At 30.6% G+C, this 22,077-nt stretch overlaps 1 protein-coding gene across 1 annotated transcript in view; it reads right to left on the bottom strand.

Moving 5' to 3' along the window:
- Positions 1 to 209: 209 nt before the first annotated feature.
- Positions 210 to 22,077, bottom strand: part of LOC142321266 (homeobox protein orthopedia-like) — a 190,311-nt gene continuing 168,443 nt past the window's right edge. The window contains exons 4-5 of the mRNA XM_075359264.1: positions 19,250 to 19,393; positions 210 to 259 (exon numbers count right to left, since the gene is read on the bottom strand). Of these exons, the coding sequence (XP_075215379.1) occupies positions 210 to 259; positions 19,250 to 19,393 (194 nt within the window). The remainder of the gene's footprint in view (positions 260 to 19,249; positions 19,394 to 22,077) is intronic.

Genomic DNA, 22,077 nt, shown 5'->3' on the forward strand with positions numbered 1-22,077 from the left:
TCAACTACCACTTTATAAAAAAGTGATCTGATTAATTTAATAATAAATTGTTATATTATTACTATTATTTATTTATTATTTACATGTATATTTATATAATATATAACACAATATGTCTTTTCTACAGCAAATTAATTTGTAGTTGGTTTCATCATGTTCACAATCGATTTGAGTTTGATGAGGATGTCATCCTTGTTGATGTCATGTCATCAGTTAAGCGTATCCCCACCTCCAGTGTCATGGCCATAAAACACAGGATCTGCACATAATTACAAAATAATTAAATCAGAAAATGTAGTGTTTTAGAAGTTTTCTACGATTTAAAAAAAAAATCTTTTTATGTTACATGCTATAACTGAATAGTTACAGAGCCCTAATATGAAACACTTTTAACTCCAAAAACTAGTATGGAAATTCTAAACAAAAGAAAATTATTATAAGTCAGAGATACAAGGAAAGGTAAGAAGTGAAGTATAATCCTGTTATTTTTCTTAATGACTGATTGTACTCTTGTTTTAGAATTAATTAGGTTAAGTGCATAGAATCCCTATCGCTAAATAAAAGCTTAGGTAGTGGTAATACCTATCAGTACAATAATGTTTATTTTTTTATTATTTTTTTTAATGCCATTGACTGCTACCTTCACTAGTAACAAAAAAAAAAGTTAAGGCATGCAAATAACAAGAGCCAGAATTCCTAACGTCAGTAATCTGCTGAAACCAATTCATTGAATGTAACTTTAGCTATAGGCATTTTACCTTATTTCACCTCTTTTAATTTCTATGTTGTTACTGTACTCCTGAAATGTGTTACATGTTGTGAAAATAACCGGTAGAAAGAAATCTATTTAATATCTTACAAATAAATAAATGAAACGCATATGATCTTTTTCATAGTATTTTTAATAAGTGTAAAATTTTCTCATCACTTATTATTGTGATGTGTACAAATACAAATTAATTGTAAACTACTTTATTTAAATTAAGAAAACAATGCATGTTTACAAGAATCACCAAAACAAAAAGAAAAAATTCTTCAGTCCATTTTGCTTTATTTTAAAATATATGAATATTACTAAATGTCAAGAGTAAACAGTACTGTGTTACTTCTAATACTAAAGAAAGTTTTTCTTAATTTTTGAGTAATTTACTCATGCTGATGATTTCAAATCTGTTAATCTATATGATAGGAAAGATATACAGATATTACTGCTTATTTGGTAAAAAGTCTTATCATTTTTCTTGTAATCAATCAAAAATAGTTATAAGCATTGATTTAATTGTATTCGAGGCAAAATACAATTAAAAATATTATATGTCTTTCAAAGCAAAATGGTTTCTTTGTATTTATAATTGTATCCTATACAAATACACACTAATGAACATAAAAAAAATATTATCCTCATGTATTATCTCTAAAGTGGAAGTATATTTAAAAAGTGCTTAGTTGACTATCTGACAGTATATTTATTTATTTTAAAGTTCTTATTTATTTAATAACTTTTAGATGTTAAAAAATTGTGAATTAATTAATATAGCTTGAGGGAGGATGTGTAATATTAATAGCAAATATAGAGGAAAAAACTGTTGTGTTCAAAATAATCTATAATTCATTCAATAAAACTTGACAAATGTAATATGTCCTACTTTCTTAGGACAATTAATGAACCAACATTTTGTTTATACTAAGAGACCCTACAAAATGTTTTAATATATCTCAAAATGAATTTTTTTATAAATGGGCATCAGAGTTTTCCCTATTATATTTATAAGACTCTTTTGATTAATATTTCTCAAAAATCCATTTGCAATATAATTTATAAACTTGTAATTTATCTAAGTAATTTTTGTCAGTTTTACTGTAGCAGAAGTAAATTATTTTATTTGTTTACTATATTTTTGTCCAGAGGATATTCTTAAAATTATTAGTTTCTGATAATGTCAAAAAAAGAAACTGTAACAATAGAAAAACGACTTAAGGTTTATTAAGAACTAATTACTTATGAGATGGTCTACTTTGAAAAAATAAAAAGAAGATGAAAGTTGAAAAGAAAGGTTTAAAAATGGGTTGTCTTTTTAATTTACTAATTGCAATATTTAAAACTGTATTAACTATTACTGTAACAATTGAAGGAATGGAAAAAATAAAAGAAAAGAATGCACATGTTGGTAAGTGATTTGTACCAAGTAATGAATAAATAAAAACTCATTATTTTTTTTTAATAACTGAGTTTTATGTTATACATAATAAAAAATTACACTTTAGTCTGAACTTATGACTGTAAAATTCATCCTGAATTTTTAAATAATACAATGCGATAATTTTATTGTGCACATCATGATACTATACACTATAATTCCTCTACGGTCTGTAATACAGAGATTTTGTTTTACTTTCTATAATCACAAAGACCATGTGCACTCTGTATGAGCAAATACAACTGTATTGTATACTGCTTGTTAATCTCATCTACTGGTAGGTTAGCTAACTACATAGCCAACACTTTTTTTTTTAACTTCTATGACCACCATTAGGTATTGCTTCAGAGGATGAGATGAATGACAGTAACGTGTGAAAATGCCATGCCTGACCGGGATTTGAACCCAGGACCTCTGGACATAGCCAACACTTACAGAAACATGAACTAACTTTTAAAAATTGCTAAAATGTGATAACTAAATGTCAGTGTGCTCAAGACAAATGATATGCACAATAAAATGATTCCACTGTATTAATTTTTGTTTATGTTTATCACAATCTCCCATTTTTTTTTCAAATCCATGGTAATAGTTTCAAAAAATTGAATAAAAATATTGTACCAGAGATAAAAAAAAAAACAATAAAAATTTTTTATTATAATTATATTATATATACTCGTATGTATATAATTCATTAACATACTGACCACTGGGTAGCTAAAATTTAATATTAAATTACTTATAAAGTACCAAAACACAGTAAAAAGATAAGTTAAACTTACCATATTAATTTGAAGAATCTATTTTTATAGGATCCTGCATCTTCAGTTGTTATTATATTCTATAATTATATTAAAACATATTTATTTATGATTTCCTGCTCAGTACTAGACAGCAGAATTTGTGTATTCATTCATAATAAATTTCAAAATTTCCAAAAAATGATTTTGACAAATTAAGAGATCATAAATAAATATGTTTTAATATAAGTATAGAATTTAATTAGCAGATCTTAAATAAATATGTTTTAATATAAATACAGAATTTAATAACTATTGAAGATGAAGGATCCTGTGAAATCGATTCTTAGAATTAATATGGTAAGTTTAATGTATCTATTTACTGTGTTTTGGTGGTTTCTGTTTTATTTAATATTATAGTGTGTGTGTGCGTGTGTGTGTATACATATTTACATACATATCTGCATAAGATTAATGAACAGATGATGATTTTATGGTAATACTGTAAGTTAAAAATAAAGTAAACAATATAATGAAGAGAGTCAAGTATGGGTTGAAAAGAATTTAACAATTAGATTAAAAAAAGGGTTAAAGGGGTAGACACAAAGAAAAAATCCTAAATCTCCTTTTTTTTAAATTTATATGATGAGTAAACCAATACTGCTCATGGAAGTGGATATTCACAATAGACTACACAATACAACCAAGTTTGTTAGTATTACAATCAATTACCTTTACTTCTGTTCTTACTCTGGTAATTTTTTATTAGTCATAGTAATTTATTTCTGTCTGGAATAATGATAGTAAAATTTATTTTTATTTTGCCTCGCTAACACTAAGAAATTAATTTTTGTAAGAATTTATTCTGAAAGACACTAATCAGATTATTAAAAGAAGAAAAAAATTATTAATTTTCATTTTTAATGGTGGTTTCCAAAAATTGTAATCTATACAACAGATAATGACTTTAAAAATATTATTTTTGCTTAATAATTAATTTTTAATAATTAAGTTTTTAATTAACATTTAAAAAATTTAAATGCTAATACATTAAAGTAATTTTAATTTAAATTAAAAATTTAAATGATATGTTTGTTTCTTGTTAAATGGTACGTTTATTTTTGTAACATATGCACAGATCTCATAAACATGATAAAATCATCAACACACCCCAAACTTGATAATATTAACATCACTTGACACAATATAATTATACGTTAAATTCCCAGTAATAGAAACACTTTCCATCTTTAAAAAAAAACAGAACAAAAAACTACAATAATAAAGAACTCAAAAATAAAACACATATTAAACAATGTTTTACAAAACACAATTACTTTAGAGTACAAAATAAATATTACATATAACCTGATGGCCTTCCTTTGGGTTCTTCTATTTCCAACATCCTAGCTGAAATCTTTCTGCAACACATACAACAAACACACAGATTCACCAACAACAAACATGCTCACGAAATAATACACTGGCAAAAATACATTGATGACAATATCTTATGTACCACAACAACCTAAGACAATGTGAATATCTATTAATGTGCGTAAAAAAATATTCTACAAATTAAATTTAATAAATGAATATAAACAAGCAAAATATACAAAAAACTTTTCTTCACCTCATCATCACAAAAATCAGCCAACAAAACTAAACATTACAAATTTTAAATAAATAAATAACGGCAGAGACGATCATTCACACCACAAACCATCCATCCAACATTACATTAACTATCTGATTATAGAAATATGATATACAGGCTATCAACAAACTCATGACATCAAAAGTTCACATAAAATAAATCAGCAATGTAACATAATTAACGGCGCAAATGAATAAATACACTCATTTATGCATTAATAAAAATAAAAAAAATACATATTTAAATAATATATCATTTTAACATACGTTAATAAAGACTTGGAAAAAATAGTTCACAAATTAGAAAATGGTCATGATGGCTTGCAGAACAATAAGAACATCATACTACAGCATACTACAACATCATCATAAGAACAGATCATTTCACACAAAAAATCACAAAATATATACAATCACCAAAATATACAATTTATTCTGTGTATTCGGTTTATACAAAACTGACTTGCTCCAACTGCACAGTATTCAGTATTGGTTAAATGGACACAGCTTCGAATAAAGATAGTAATTTGTTAAAAGCAATTCTTATCCACATAGTCAACATTCATCAGACATCTTATGGGCACAAATCAAAAATATGTCAACAATGACAAAAAAAAACCATGTTATACAAAACATGGATGCATGTACACAAAAAAATAAGACAACTCTAACATACTCTTCCATTAATGAAATAACACAAAATCACACACCAACTGTATATTAAACAAACAATTACATTTTAAATTCAACATATAGTTCGTCCATATTCTAAATACTTGTGTGCAATACTAAATATCTCCCTGACTCAGAAAAAATCACCAGCAATAACATCAGCAGACTAACTGCAGCAGCATCAGTCATTGAAAATGATTGCAAGAACAACCGAAAATGATTTAAAATGAATAACTTAAAATATTCTATTTATAAAATGTATAAATACTGCAGTGTTTAATTTCAAGAATATGTAGTTTTAATCCACTCGCTATAAGCAAACAAAGTTAACAATCATTACATTAGTGAACTTGTTTTTTTAGTATCTTATATTTATTTAGGGTGAATGAATTTAACTTAAATGGGTTAAAAATTTACTATCTGATAACTAAGAATGTGACAAATTTTTATGCTAGCAAAAACTACCGTTAGTAATACTATCACAATGTCAGGTGATATATATATTGTTACCACATATATGCCTAATTTAGTATCGGCGGGCGATAACGGTAGCAACGATTTGAGCAGGCGCACAATATACGGACGCGCTCATACAAGCATCACTACCACCGCGCAGTTCTCCCACCATAGCGGCGCTGCAGCCCATCCACTCTCAGGCACCAATAAAAGAGCGTTCACCACGTGAGTGACGGGGAGCCGTGGCTCGAAATGTGGAGAATCAGGGTCAACGGTGAGAAATCGGTGGCCGTGATGTTCACATACAAGACACGTGCACCGGCCAGGCAGCTGGAAATCTCAGGGGAGAAAATCCCTATTGAGAAAACAGTGAAGTACCTGGGAGTAGTCTTGGACAGGCGACTTACCTTCGGTGAACATGTTAACTATGTAACCGGGAGGGCTAAGACTGCCAGGGCCTCACTATACCCAGTACTGAACAGTGCCAGCCCATACCCACTGGCAACTAAATTACTCATTTTTCGGCTGTACGTACTGCCGATTCGGACATATGCTTACCCGGCATGGGGGGGCATTGTTGAGCTTCACTCTTCAAAAAAAGATTGAGGCCGTCCAAAATGTAGCGTTGCGGACGATATTTGGAGCTCCGTGGTTCGTCAGAAACGCCACTCTCCGATGCGACGCGAGATTTCAAACCGTGCTGAAGTGGGGGTGGTGCAGGCGCGCAGACTGTTCGGGAGAGCGGCCGTGTCCGAACACGGTCATCTTCGGGACATCTGCCGAGAGGACCCAACTCCTGAAGGTGTAAGAAAGCGGCCTCACGCCGTATTGGACGAACCACCGTGAGGATGCGGTGCGTGAGTCGAGGATTGACAAACCAGGCTTAGGGTCCTCTGTATCGCGTGCAACCGGAATAACGCGTTGGAAAATTTTCAGAGTCACGAGTGAACATTTTTAGTGTGAATTATAATACGAATTAACGAGCTGTACCGTCTCGCTGAGAGACAATGAAAGGCGGTTAAGTTTTTTTTTTGATGTGTATGTATGGCGCCCACTGGCAGAAGTAGGAGAAATATCCCTTTCCTTTTCACTATCCTAACCATAAAAAATAAAATAATAAAAATAATAATAAAATTTACTTTTTTTTTGCGTGTGTGTGTTCTGTTTCTTATGTTCCAGATATCACACCCACGACAGCCACCACAGCCAAGATAACTGGTTTCTTCACTGAGGCCACGCGGTCCCCCCAAACCCTTCCCGGAGACACGTGTGTCTGGAGGATTAATTATTATGTTGTGTGAGCAATCTGCTCGTACTTCTTCGACAAAAGGCGATCGCCGCTCCCAAACCGCGATCGCGAATCATGTTTTACTCCAATTGTAAGTTCCCCTTTTTCCTTTCCTTTCAAGAACGAAGAAGAGGGAACGATCCTAGCTGCCACCGACAGCATAGAAGAACGAAGAAAGAAGAAACCTGCACTTTCCCCCGTTCAGCCCTTCAGGGCCACGGGAACATCAAGGTTATTGGTATGTAATTTCGATTTCTGCCGAGTCTCGGAAAGTGTAGGCCAAAGAAGAAGGAAGAGGTCATCTGAAGAAGAAGTAAAAGAAGACTCACTACGCGACCCGACGTCACGGAATGGAGTCCGGAAAAAGAGCCCAGCAGAGTAGCAGCGTGAAGGGCAGCCACCGAAGAACTAGATGAAGAACTTCTCCTTATCCATACCATAAAATATCTTAATACTTACAATTAATTAAACCAGCAATTGTGACTCCGTCTGGAAAAGAGGGCGCATTGCTCCCTCCAAAACTAGGGCCCCTTTGTGGCATATTCCTGCTAGCCTATGAAGCGCTAGCACCGAAAGGACTTCAGCGGACGGTCTGAAGGGGAATTACGTCGGGGGCACAGGTTTTAAAAGCCAAGCCTCCTGCGGTCGGACCCAGAAATGGGTTGTAAAAAACAGTAATGGTTGAAATGGCTGGTACAAACGGATATGGAATGCTAATAAATCCGTCCATAAAATATAATAAAACTTAAAACTTAGACCCTCATTAAAAATAAACCCTTAAACACGCCCGATTACAGAATCATACAGCAGCAGGAACACTGTCCAGGCTCTGCGATTCGAAGGGAGAATTTGTGAAACTCCCGCCACTTTTGCATTCCATTCCATTCCGAGTGACGGCAATTCATCGTCGACCACCACCTGGAGAAGACCAAGAAGAAGAAGACAGAAGAAGTTCCCTGGCCGACTCAACGTGGGACCTCTCGGCGGATGCCAACATCCCCACCCGAGCAGCAGGCCTGGCCGGCCCGCTGAGGGAGTCGCTGGATGCGGACGCTACCTTCCCGCTTCAGCTCTAGCTCGCCGGGCTTCAATCGCCCTGGCCGGCGGACTCAGCCGCAGGAGCCAGCCCAGCGTGGGATCGCTCGGGGAGAACCGCCTCAGCCGCGCCGGCGAAGGCGTCGGCGGGCGACGCGAACCCGACACTACCACGCTGAGAGAAAGCCCGGTCGGACTTCAATTGACGTGCCGCAACTCCCAGACCTCGCCGAAGACCAGCTTCCGGATTCAACAGCTCTTCTCAGAGCAAAAGCAAAAAACGTCCCTTTTCAGGGCCACCACAAGGTTATGAAATACGAACCGTCGAAGCTATTCGACGACAAAAACGGCCCTTTTCAGGGCCACCATAAGGTTGTGCCACGTCTTAAGTGCCACGTCTTACTTATGTGTTAAACATGTCTATGACATGTAAAATATGTCTTAAATTAAACATCATTTCAAAATATGGTAAGATGAGATAAAGAGACAAAACTAAAGAGTTCGCAGAAAGTTTTAGGATGAAGCGGGAAATTAAACAGGGTTATTACAGAAGGAATTGTATAAGTATCAGACAACATAATACACATCTTCAATTATTATAATTTTAGGACAAGTGATCTTTGATTATGTATTTTATTTAATAAAAATTAATGTTATAACTCACATACATAGGTTAAAAGAATCACAACATATAAAAATTGGTAATATGATTAAAATAAGAAATAATAGTAACAATTGTAATAACAGAAATCTGCATGATAAGTTTTTAAAAAAATGTTGTTGTGAGTAAAAATGGTTCTTCATGTTTCATTTAGACACAAGAAAATTCAAACAATTATACTAATACTAATAATGAATATTTAAATTTGACAAATGTTAACTTTAATGATAATGAGCAATCTATTATTTATAATGCTTTTAAATTTAATTTGCTTCATAACAACAAGAATAATATAAAAAATACTGTAGTTGATTTTAAAATAAATATTAATAAAATAAATTCCCCTGATATGGAACAGTTATGTAATATTATTAGTAGCAATATCCATAAAATTAAAGATATAAATATTATTAACAAACCATTTTTTAATTAAAAAAAAAAGTAATTCATAATTTAAAGAATAAATTAAATGAAAATAATTGTAAAATATTGAAATCTGATAAAACTAATACACCTGTTATCATGTACAATGAAAAATATACTATTTCAATGAAACAATGTATAATTGAAAATAACTTTAAGGAAATAAAAGACCATACTAATAAATTTTTAAAAATATATAAAGTTTAACAACAGAATATTGAATTATATTTTATTGTAACAATAATTTAAGATACCATACTAGATTGTACCCATTTGAACTGGTTGCACCAAAATTAGCAGGACTTCCAAAACCCGGCACTCCAATGCGACCTTTGATTGATTTTACTTCTGCTCCATCTTATGTTATTTCCAAAATTATAGATAAAATTCTTAGACTAAATATAAATTTATATTACAATTATAACATAAAAGATGGTTATGAATTTATAAATAAATTAAAACACTTAATAGTCGGGGAAAACACTAAGTTGGTGAGTTATGATATAAATAACAAGTATCCTAGCATACCAATTGATAAAACAATTCATATAATAAAAAATAAATTAATAAATAATAGTGAAGACCCCAAATTTATTGATAACATGATTTTATATTATGTCATTATGATGTTATATGATATCATAATAGTAATGGTTACTATTATAAGGAATATATGTCAACAAAATTTCTTTGAATTAAATAACAAATGTTATGCACAGGAAAATACCTTGCCTATGGGATATCCTTTGTCAGCTATTATATCGGAGATATATTTACAAGTTTTGAGAGTAAAATTGTTGTGGTATCACTCACACATATAAGGTTTTATTATGGACTTCTTATGTTGATGATGTTTTTATAATTTATGGTCGGTCATAAATAATGAAGAACTAATAATTTTGAATAAACTGAATTCATATCATTTAAAATTTACTTTCGAAATAGATAGAAATAGAACAATAAATTTCTAGATGTTAGTATTGAAATTAACAAAAATAATCAAATTATAACTTCGGTATACAGAAAACCTGTAGTTAATAAAACAACAATTCATAGAAAATCAATCATTCTTTATCTTAAAAATTAAATATATACAAATATGATTAATAGAGCCATCCATTATATACAAAATAACAAAGAAAAATTAAACAGAAATAAATACTACAAAGCAATTAAAAATGGGTATAGTTCTTTGTTAATTGATAACATATACAAAAAACAAAAACTTAATAGTACAATAACATTAAAACCAACTTATAATACACAAAAGGTTGATATCATTTACTTAAAATATTCATACACCAATAGTATTGTTGAAAATATAACCAAAGTTTATGACAGTTAAATTTAAACTTGCATGTAAAACTAACAACCACACAATAAAATATTTAAAAAACAATAATAACACTGATTTATACAATTTATGTGGTGTTTATAAGAAAAAATGTAATGATGGTGAGGATATTTATATAGGTAAAATCAATAGCTCGTTTAAAGCCAGATTTTATGAACATTTTATGCATTATAGAAACAAATAATCACTTTTGGCACACGGAAAGCGGAGGTAGATTTCACAGGTGCTAAGTAGGCAATAAAAAAGATTTCCACCTTAAAGTTAAGAAAAACTTCAAATTTACTCAATACGACAATGGTTGCATGTGAAAAAAGTTTCACATGTTTAGCATACGAAAAGGCCCATCTTATAATTTCAGCAACATTCTGATCATCCCTTGTTGTAAGGGTTGGTCATATCAAAAATTGTTTCAGAGAAAACTTTTAGGTAATGTTTAGAGAAGCAAGAACCATTTTAAACTGATTCGATACTGCACCTATTAAGGGAGGTATGATTTTTTTTGTCTTTGAAACCCCATTTTTTCCACACCCTGGCCCAGTGGTTGGTGATGTCAAAAAACTTTACGTAGATACATTTTAGGCCCTTATCAAAAGAATAGTAGGAACTTTAAACGAATGATATTTTACTTAATAAGAAAGTTATAGCGATATTTTGTTTTTTTGAAAAAGTTCCACATTTCCACTCCCATGGTCCGAATTTTCCCATTAACGAACTTGGCCGAGATTTTGGGTCATTATTCTTTATGTATCAATTTGAAAGTGATTGGTGCAAAATTATTTCACTTTCTTGTATTCACAAGAAAGTGAAATATATATATATAAATGTATATATAAACTTTTGAGCTGATGGTGGTTTTGGGGTCTAGGGGATGTGAAACGCCCCCTATATCAACATTTTCTGGAAGTTGAATCGTGGTACCCATTATAATAGGTAGCTTTCTTGTGAAATCTACCTAAAAATTGGGCTTTTCTAATGTTGCGGATCATCTTATAAAAAATAAATATTCTATCTGATGTTAATACCAATTAAGAAATACTGGAAATTAAAAAAGGCAATGTAAATAAAACTTCAGATATTTTAGAAAAATATTATATATATAAATATAGGCAAAGATTCAATTTGATCAACCTTCAGACAGGTTTTGAGGGTGATCTGCTTATAAAAGCTGCAATAGATAGCAGCACTTTCATAGATATTATATAGAATATTCATTTACTTAAACAGTGTCAGTATTGTATGTGGTTGTCCACATGCATGTTATCCAGTTGACTCCATATGCCTTGCTTATGTGTTTGTATTTTTATTTTTTTATCTTAATTTTTTAATTTGTAATTTTTTATGTTTAATATATAATATACAAAAAGTTTTTTTTTACATACAGCTGATGATGCGGGATCCTGCAAAATTACTGTTGTAGAAAAACAACAAAATAAAGTAAGATATTTCTTAATTCTGTACTTGGGTGGATCAGGCTGATTTACATTATATATATATAAAATTCAATAATCAGATAAGTTTTTTTTTTGAGTTCATAATTTTCTTGGAGCCAGACCCCGCAACTAAGCATTTACACAACTCCAGGGAGTGCAATCACCTCAAACTACCTAGTCGAGAACTAATGTTCTCTCCAGATAGGCGGGACTCGGTTTTTTAATTGCACGCCATGCCTCTAATGAGGGGACCCTAAAGGGATCCTCCACCTGGACTATGGTCTTCTTAACCCCCTATTCTGAAGATACAAGGGAGTCCCTGTTCAATCATCAAGAATGGGATACCTAAGCAGCCCACCCCTTCTGAACAGGACTGTACCAACTCTAGGCCCTCCACAAGCAAAGGTGATGAAACTACAAAACTCATTTTTTTGTAGCTGGCCCCCAAGTGAATATCTGTGGGAATTGCATAGTGAACATTTAGCCTCCTTTAGTTTTAGTCTTTATGGAGATGTCCTTCAATAATCAGGTAAATTGTCATTGCTGATCAAAACATAGGACAGCAGTTGTTGTGATGGCTGCTTTGTGCTACTGTAAAACTTAATTAAAATCCAGTTAGACTATTTATTATTTTTAACTAGATTTGAACGTTATGTTGAGATTTACTTTACTCAGTGGGTTTCAGTAAATGGCATCTTCTAAGATAAGATTGACTTGAAACTATAGAAGGCTGTTTGTTGATGTTTAACATTTGTGCTAAATAGTAATGAGCTTAAAACTTGTTTTGAGCAATTGCAGATGAACTGGTTTATGATTAGATATTGAAAGGAGGAGTAGGGAAAGAAAAAAAAAATCCACCTTAGAGTAGCTTTTGAAATAAATGTAGTTTACTATCTAGATGAAGACCAAACAAGAAGATAAAGAAGGTAATGGAATATGCTACATATAAATATCAATTACAATAAAAGTTAAATAACTGATGTACAATATGTAATAAATATTTGTAAAACATATTTTATTAAATAATTAGTAAAATAAAATAAAAAGGAGAAACCATAACCATATGCTAATATTTAATAACATTTTACTAATTTCTGGCAATTTTAATTGTGACTGGTCAGATTACATATGATTAAACACTGTAATTGTGAACAAATATTTTTAGGAAAGATTAACTTTGTAAATTAACATGAGTTTTAGATTGTATTAGAATATATAGAAAGAAACATAATAAAATTTAAAGTACATTTTTTAATTATATTCACTTCTATACATAAAAGTCTTTTAAAAAATGAATAATAATAATTTAAAGATAATTGGACAGAGATAAAATGAAACATTCAACAAACTACATGAAGTACAAACACACTAAGCATAACCAGATATATAAAACAGAACAGTGGTTGACCACAACAATTGAAATCTACCATCACTACCACTCTACATTACCATCTATTATCTAGATTTTCATTTACCTTTATTATAATATAAACTTCATAGAGCTTAACTTTCACTAGACTAAATTCACTGACTAAAACAATTCAGTTATTCAGAAAAGTAAAATAATTTTTTGCTGAAGTTAGTAAAAAAAAAATTATCATGATTTACTAATGTTTGTTTTCTTCAAGCAGTTTTCTAGGTACTGCTGTATCTGTTGTATGTGTTGTATGATTGCAGTCGTCACTATCAGTTTGCCAGGCCTGACATAGTTACAGACATACTGATTTATTATTATGAAGGAAAAAACTGGTTGTGTTTGTATATATAAATATTTGAAAGTAGTGCTGTTTCTTATCCAGTTAAGTCAAAAGTTTAAAAAAAAACTTTATGAAAAATGTTGAATGAAAAGGTAATAAACAGATTATAATTGACCTTGAAAATAGGAAGGTATCTGTGAAATAATGTGAAGTTTTGTGATTAAATGGTAAATAAAATAGGATAGGGAAAGAAGTTGCTCTCGGTATTTGGATGAAAAATTAAACTCATCTTACTGTTAGAAGAAGAAAATTACTCTCCCAAACAGAACCGTAGATTAAAAAGTGGCAAAAATATGTTAGAGAAAGTCTCCTTGTCTCCAGTTTTAGGAGTTCTTACTAATACTTCTCATTTTTCTTGGAAACCTAACATTCTATCTTGCTGGTTTCTAATTCCTTATTAAAGATGGCTAATGACTTCTCTGATATTTTCTACACATAAAAAAATAATATTTCCAACTTGGACTAGCTTTCAAAATCAGTGTAATTTTACTATCTAGATCAGGACCAAACAAAAGTATGAGGAAGGTAACAGAGTATACTACTCATACATATATTAATATAAATGTATGAATAACAATAAAAATGAAGTAATTGATGTACAATACATCATAAATATTTGTAAAACACATTACATAAAATAATTAGTAAAATAATCAAATAAAAATGATAAACCATTAAATTTTACTAATTTCTAACAAGTTTAATTGTAACTGGTTAGATTACATATGATTAAACATTGTAATTGTGAACAAATAGTTTTAGTAAAGATTAACCATGTTAATTAACATGAGTGTTGAATAATAGTATGAGAGTACATAGATCTTGATTAAGGAAAAACTTTAGTTTAGCTCAAATTTTCCAATTTTTCAAAACAAATATATCCATTATCAACCTAATAAAAGTATAATTCCATTGAGTGGATAAGGATGTATTCTTTCTTTTTGCTTATCCTAGCTTCACTACCATTTCAGGTTAAGTAAATTTCTTATTTTATTGGGTTTTTACTCTCTTGTTTTGTTTAATTTCATAGTGCCTCATGAAATATTAGACAGCTTCTTCTTCCCCCTACTGTACTATCCTGGGATTGTAATGAAGCTTATATTATATTTAGCCTTGGTTTACTTTTTCCTTTTTACAGATTTCACTGCATGTCTGCTCTAGTTTCCATCTGATACTATCTTGGAAGTCTTCAAATTTCTGCTTCATTGTCTCTGATATGCCAACCAACATGTGCATTTTCAACTCCCTCATTGCTTATTTCTGAAAGAACTCATTCCACCACTCTTTGTGGTAAATGTTCTCCTTCCATGGGAAGGAGAACCATGATTTGGGTGATCATGTCACCCAAATCACTAATTGTCTTCAGTGTATATTATTCAAAATATTCCTTACCATTTTCATTATTTCCCTGCACTATTTCTCATTCTGTCCAACCTTGTCGTCTTCTGAATGGAACACTTTGTAAGATTCATCCCATTGCCAATAAAGGGTCTTTACTCTCTTATTCATGCCTCATGCTTCAGCTCCATATAAAGTCAATTCTGTATCAGTAACATAATTCTTTTCTTTGTTCTACCACTCAAATGTTGCAATTAAACCCATAATTTTCAAGATTTTTTGTTGTTTATTTTTTATTATTTAAAAAAAGATCATTTGATCTTGATGAACCCTATATCTAGTTTTAAGGAATGAAGCATGCTTCATTGTATAATCATATTTCTGCCTTTTTAATTCTGTCAGTATCTTCACCCTTGCTTTTTATAAACTTAATAAAAAACTATATACCTAAGTAATTTTCTAAATGCTTTCTATTTCAAATTCAATTGCTATCTATTACAAAACGTATTATCTTTCCTTTTAAATCTACTTGCCAGATACTCACACTTAACATATGTTCACCTTCAAATATTCTGACTTAAATGTTTTAATCATATAGCTTAAACATACAGCTCTTTATCTTCTGGGAGCACAATTTTGTTACCTACAAAGTGATTACTAAATAGTTTCTCCTCATTCAGTGAGATTCCTATACTAACATATTTTCTGTGCTATTTCTCTAAAATTGAGCCAACATTAACTTTAACAATGACAGTGATAATCCACATCCCTGTTTTATAGCTATCTGTCACATTAAACCTGTATATCAGCCTGCTTCTTATTGTAACCGTTGAAATATTATTCATGTATAAATTCATAATTACACCAATGAAAACTTGGTAAATCTTCATCAATTACTCAAAAAAGGTAACATAAAGGAACACCGTCATACACTTTTTTTGTCAATCAAGAGTAAAAAATACCTCTCTTCCAACTTTGATTTGCTTCGTCAGCATCATTTTAAAGTTAAATATTAACCACCATTGACCTTTCTGCCATAAATCCTACTTTTTCTCTTTCTGATTTGGCATAGTCTCTTTCTTTCAAAAAGGTTTTGAAGAATAAATGAGTACAACTTTTAAGTAAACGAGATACATTTATGTACTAATTCCTAAAAATGAACCAATTTTTTTTAACTCCTAGAATGATGCTAAAACGGGTTCAAAGATGTTTGGACCTTTTTTATGAATGGGTATAATGAAAAATTACCTCTATTCTGCAGGCACCACATCAATTCAAACACCTTACAAACAATTTTCTCAGAATTAGCAATAATTTTTTCTATCCATTTTTCAACTGTTCTTGATCACCAAATTAAAAGTGTGAGATTTACTTAATCTTGCTTTTTTAATCACATTTCTCACACACTGTAAATCCAAATGATATGCATACTTGCAGTCACTACTTTTCAATCTTTACAAATTCCCTTCTCTCTTGCTGCTACAGCCTTCAAAATCCTCCTGCAACTCAGTCTGAAATTAGTTGTTTATTACATGACTGCCAAAAAGGAGTGTAATGTATTTAGAGTGTATGTATGTTCCACCATAGCAGCCCAATGACTGAACCAATTTAGATTTATGACCCCATTTTGGAATCCTTACGTTACCAGGAGTGTCATAGGCTACATAAATATGTATGTAAATATTTATTACATCAATCCTAAATTATACTGTTCACCAATATTATTCCTGACATCCTCCATGAAGAGTTCAGTGCCAAAATATTATTACTCCTTCCAACCCACCCATTAGTACCTGTCTTACATCCACCTTGAATGGCTATAGGCCTTCAATAGTTCTTTCAACTGTAATTGTTTTATATGACTTCCTTTACTGCTAGCAAAAATATAAAGAAATAAGATAAGTGATAATGAAATAAACTACTCTTCAACTTCCTACAGAAATGGGAACTTAAAAAAAAGTATTTTTAATATTTTATAAACCATGGATGATAGACATTGGTAACATTCATATAGGTTATGGTGAATTCTACTTATAGTTCTGTCCCATTAATTGATCATTTTAATTCATGTGCATTTATCATTATTTACTATGTTGTTATAAGGTTACCTATTTTCTGCTGATAAATTTATAATATTTTTTACTAAATTTGTAATTAAAAAAAAAATAGTTTGATAATAAAGTTTCATTTAATAAAATGAAACATCATAAATGTAAACATCTTTGCGCAGCGATCCTTTTGCGTAATTCTTAGTTTCAATTGTTGCTACTAAATATTTTCCCATTCCTTCTTTTAGTTGTTTCTGCATTCACTAAATCCCCCATACTATTTATCCTGCAGGTAGAAAACTTTATTAATTTGTACAGGTATGTTGGTTCATTTTTAAGAACTACTTCATTTTTTCTTCCTGTTATTATTATTTTTTGCTTTAATATACTCTTATAGTTTTTCTTCTTCTTTATCAACAGTTCCTCATCCTTACAGATTGTTGATTTAGAATTTTCTGCAATTCACCCCTCTTCTTTGTTTTCTTTCATTTAGCAAATTAAGTCTTAATTTCTAAACCTATGTTCAAGTCTTAATTTTGTGCTCAGAGTACCATTAGATTTCCTTGAGGAATTACTAACACAGTAGATCATTAATGAGGTTTCCACCTTTGAAGCCTCTGATCCTTTGGTTTAATTTATAAATCTAGTTCCCCGCTTGGTTAAATTGCAACTTTTCCTTTAGACTTCTCTGAGTTATTAGTTGGGTTAACAAAGTTTCATAAAACTCCAGAATAGAATACTAAATACCATTAGTATGTGGCTATTGTAAAACTAAACATAAATAACTTAGGTTATATTTTTATAGGTTGAACTGATTGAATTGCTAGATAGCTTTACGCCAATCAAGTGGTGCAATAGCATTTACAATCTTTGTATTATTGTATCCTAATCATTTCATATTTATAATTATTTGAGATAGATATGAATAAAATAGCCAGGGATCCTGTTCTTAATGGGGGCCAGATTGAGTTAAAAGTACCTTGGTTAAAATTTTCAGCCTGCTGAGTTGGTCACTGTATTTGTAAATGTCTACGCATCATTAATACATAAAATGGCTGTATAACTGATGCCTCTTTTTAATGAGAGAGACTGGATTCCATTTTATTGTTTAACCTTATTGGGTTGTACCAATATACTGAAATCTCTAAATGTTACCTCAACGATGGTTTTCTCAATGTGGACTTCCATTAAGAAGGGCAGTTGATTTGATTTAACTATCATCTTGCTGTGGAGAATGGTTTCTTTTGTGGAGAGGCTTAAATTACCCAATCAGTTGAGGAATTTTATATGTACCACAAGATTTAAATGGAAGTACAACAATGTTACAAATTTGATATGAATTTATAAGGTGATCTTTGCTTACATGAGGTATTTCATTTGTACCACCATGAATTTAAACCAAATTAGTTTCTTTAAAGTAGTAATATTTTAAAGTAATGTAATGTTGTTCAGGTTGATTGTTGCATTAGGAGAAAAGTCTGCTGCTAACTATTATCTGAACACAAATTGCAAGCTTACCTCCTATCTCAATTTTACATATGGCAATCAAAAACTAAACTTGTTGGTATAAATTTTTCCTCAAATAAGTTGGGTGGAGCCTGTGGAGTAATGAGCAAGTTTTTATATTGAACTCTGCAAATTTTTAATAAGTTCTGCGTCCCAATCAAACTGATAAAACCACATTACATCCACATAGAACACATGCTTTCAAAGTTTTTTTTAATGAGAGTTTTATATCACTTAAAACATCTGAACAAAAAATACTACTTATGGTATTTGAATGTTAAAATTAAACTCCAAGCTTCATTCATTCTTTCCACTGATAATATTCTCTTCATCCACTTTTAATAAGAGAATCTTATTTTGGGAAAATTTATCAGGTAGATAAACAGACAGATAGATAGATAGGTAGGTAGAAAATAGAAAGAGAGTGAGAGAGAGAAAGCTACTCTAAATAATACTGATGCATTGCTTAGTATTTTAAAATAACAAAAATATATGAGGTTGCATTAAAATAATCTTGTTTAATGGGTGCTGTTCACATAAATTAATGGAAAAAAGAAATTACTCTGTTACTAAATTTTTAATTTGTCTAAAAAAATTAATTATTTTCAAATAATAAAATAAATAATATTGATATGAAATATTATGGTAAAAATATATGGTATTATCATTCAAAATTAAAATACATACCAAGTGTATTAAGCCCATAATGTGCTTGATAGACAGTTGATCCATTTGTTGCCATTGACGTTGTGATTGGTAAAGCTGATGTTAATGAACTTTGATGCCCAAAACCACTCATTGATACACTACTTTGACTTAACTGACTTAAACCTGAAATTTAAAAAAATATTTATGTGAAAAAATATTTCAAAATATACCTAAAAATAACAATTACTTACATAATAAAATATATGTTTATTAATTACAGTTACAAGAAGAAATACTAATTAAAAAGTTATTATTAAAGTATGTATGTCTCTTGTCATGAAATACTGTTGGAGTAGTTTAATCATATACTTCATAAATATGTGAAGTATTTCTACATTTCATTTCAAATGCGTCCATTTACTGCTAAAATAATTATTTCATTAAAAACAAAAACATTCTAATATTCCAAAAGAAACATAGTAAAAAATTAATCCATTCAGCTGAAAACTACATTCATATTAGAAATTTCCTAATAAAATAAAAGAAAAGAAGAAAAACAAAAAACAGAAGAAAAGCATTAGGTTAATAAAAGAATTACAGAATTTACTCTAAAATGCATAACCTATAAAGAAATTGACATTTGAGATTAAAAGGTAGAGACACTTTGAAACATACTGTTAGTATTATGATTAACAAGATGAACTGCATTCCATAACTTGTGGGTTTCACAAAGTATAACTGGAATGTTCAGTTTATAACTGAAATGTTCACACAGTAACACTTGGAAACTTGAAGGGGGGATAAGTTTAAAATATCAATAAGTCAGTTACATTAGTCAATTCATGTGGAGAACTGGGAAGAAATACTGAGTACAGTTTTTCTTGATGCTATTAGAATTTGTTGGATTATTCTGTAGCGACTGATGCCAAGAAACTAAGTTAAGAACAATTTTAGTTTCGGTTAAAATGCTCATAATTACCATCTTACTGACAGAATTAAAAAAAAAAATTAAAAATGACTAAATACACTGAATTATGCTTCCAGAAAATCTTATAGGGGTTATTACACAGTTCCTTCTCTTGTATGGGGTTTGTTAAGAAACCCTGCATCACATTAATTGACCTCTCCATACCCTAATGTACGTGCTCATATTTTCATGTGATGCCTGCTTTTTTGTCTTTTACAGGATATGTTGCTAGTTAGAGCTTGTTAGATTTGTGTGCAAAAGGTATTTCAGTATATTAACAATCAAAGAATGCATGATTTTCTTGGAGTTGTTTTTAAACTGGAAGATAGATACACAGATTTTTACACAAAATTTTATGACAAATTATTATCTGGGTATAGTGTAATACTATGACTGTATGAGAAAAATTAATTCATTTTGGAGCTTGTCACCATCATAGATCCACAGAGTATTGTTTGAGCCAAATGATTGAGGAAATAAGCAAAAGAAATAGAAGTCAATATAAGTAAAACTCAGATAGTGATAAGAAAAGCCGGCTTCCATGGTGCGAGTGGTAGTGTCTCAGCCTTTCATCTGGAGGTCCCAGGTTTGAATCATGGTCAGGCATGGCATTTTTACATGTTAAAAATCATTCGTCTCATCCTCTGAAGCAATACTCAACGGTGGTCCTGGAGGTAATAAAAAAAAAGTGATAAGAAAAAATATTACTGTTTTTAGGCAGATTTCATAAGAAACTACCTATTGTAATGGGTACCATGATTCAACTTCTGGAAAATTTCAACATATCTTTGCGTTTCACATCCCCCCACACCCCAAAACCACTGTCAGTTCAAAAGTTTATATATACATTTATATAAATATATATATATATACATATTTCACATACTTTACTTTCTTGTAGACACGATAACTGCCGTAATTTTGTGCCAATCACTTTCAAATTGATACATAAAATATAACGATCCAAAATCTTGGTCAAGTTTGTTAATGGGCAAAATTGGACCATGGGAGTGGAAATGGGGGAGGCTTTTTAAAAATAAAAAACAATATCGCTATAACTTTCTTATTAAGTAAAATATCCAATTCGTTTAGAGTTCCTACTATTCTTTCAATAAGGGATTAAAACACATTTTTAGTAAAGTTTTTTGATATCACCAAACATTGACCCAGGGGATGGAAAAAATGGGGTTTCACAGACAAAAAAAATCATACCTCCTTTAATAGGCGTTACGGGAGCTTAATAGGTTTCGAATTGGTTTAAAGTAGCTGTTCGTCCTCTAAACATTATCTAAAACTTTTGTCTGAAATAATTTTTGATATGACCAACCCTTACGACAAGGGATGACCAAAATGTTGCTGGAATTGTAAGAAGATGGGGCATGTCGTATGCTAAAAATATGAAACTTTTTTAACATGCAACCATTGTTATATTGAGTAAATTAGTAGTTTTTCTTAACTTTAAGGTGAAAATATTTTTTATCGCATACTTAGCATCATTGAAATCTATCTCTGCCTTCCGGCATGGCAAAAGGGTTTTTTTAATCTGGTTCTGTAACAGGGCTTTAGCCACTAAACTAATAACTGAAATATTTTTGCTCGATGTTAGAAACTATGTTCTTCTCCAGTGTCAATCTTAGTTTTTACATCTAAAGGAACGTTTAGCCGAAAGGATTATAGTTCAATAAAATATATTTCTATGCCCTGAAAGGGATGTTTTTTATAAGATACAATGGAAAACTGTCAAAATATTAAACTAACAGATTATACTAAGTGGGGATAATATTATGAATTATCTAAACACCTCATTCTACAAAATGGAATTGAAGTACTGAATGGAAATATTTTTATAGTCAAGGTAAAATTTCTTACCTGGATGTAATACAGAGAAATAAAAAAAAAA

The sequence above is a fragment of the Lycorma delicatula genome, chromosome 3 (genome assembly GCF_047948215.1).
Source record: "Lycorma delicatula isolate Av1 chromosome 3, ASM4794821v1, whole genome shotgun sequence".
Taxonomy (NCBI): Eukaryota; Metazoa; Arthropoda; class Insecta; order Hemiptera; family Fulgoridae; genus Lycorma; species Lycorma delicatula.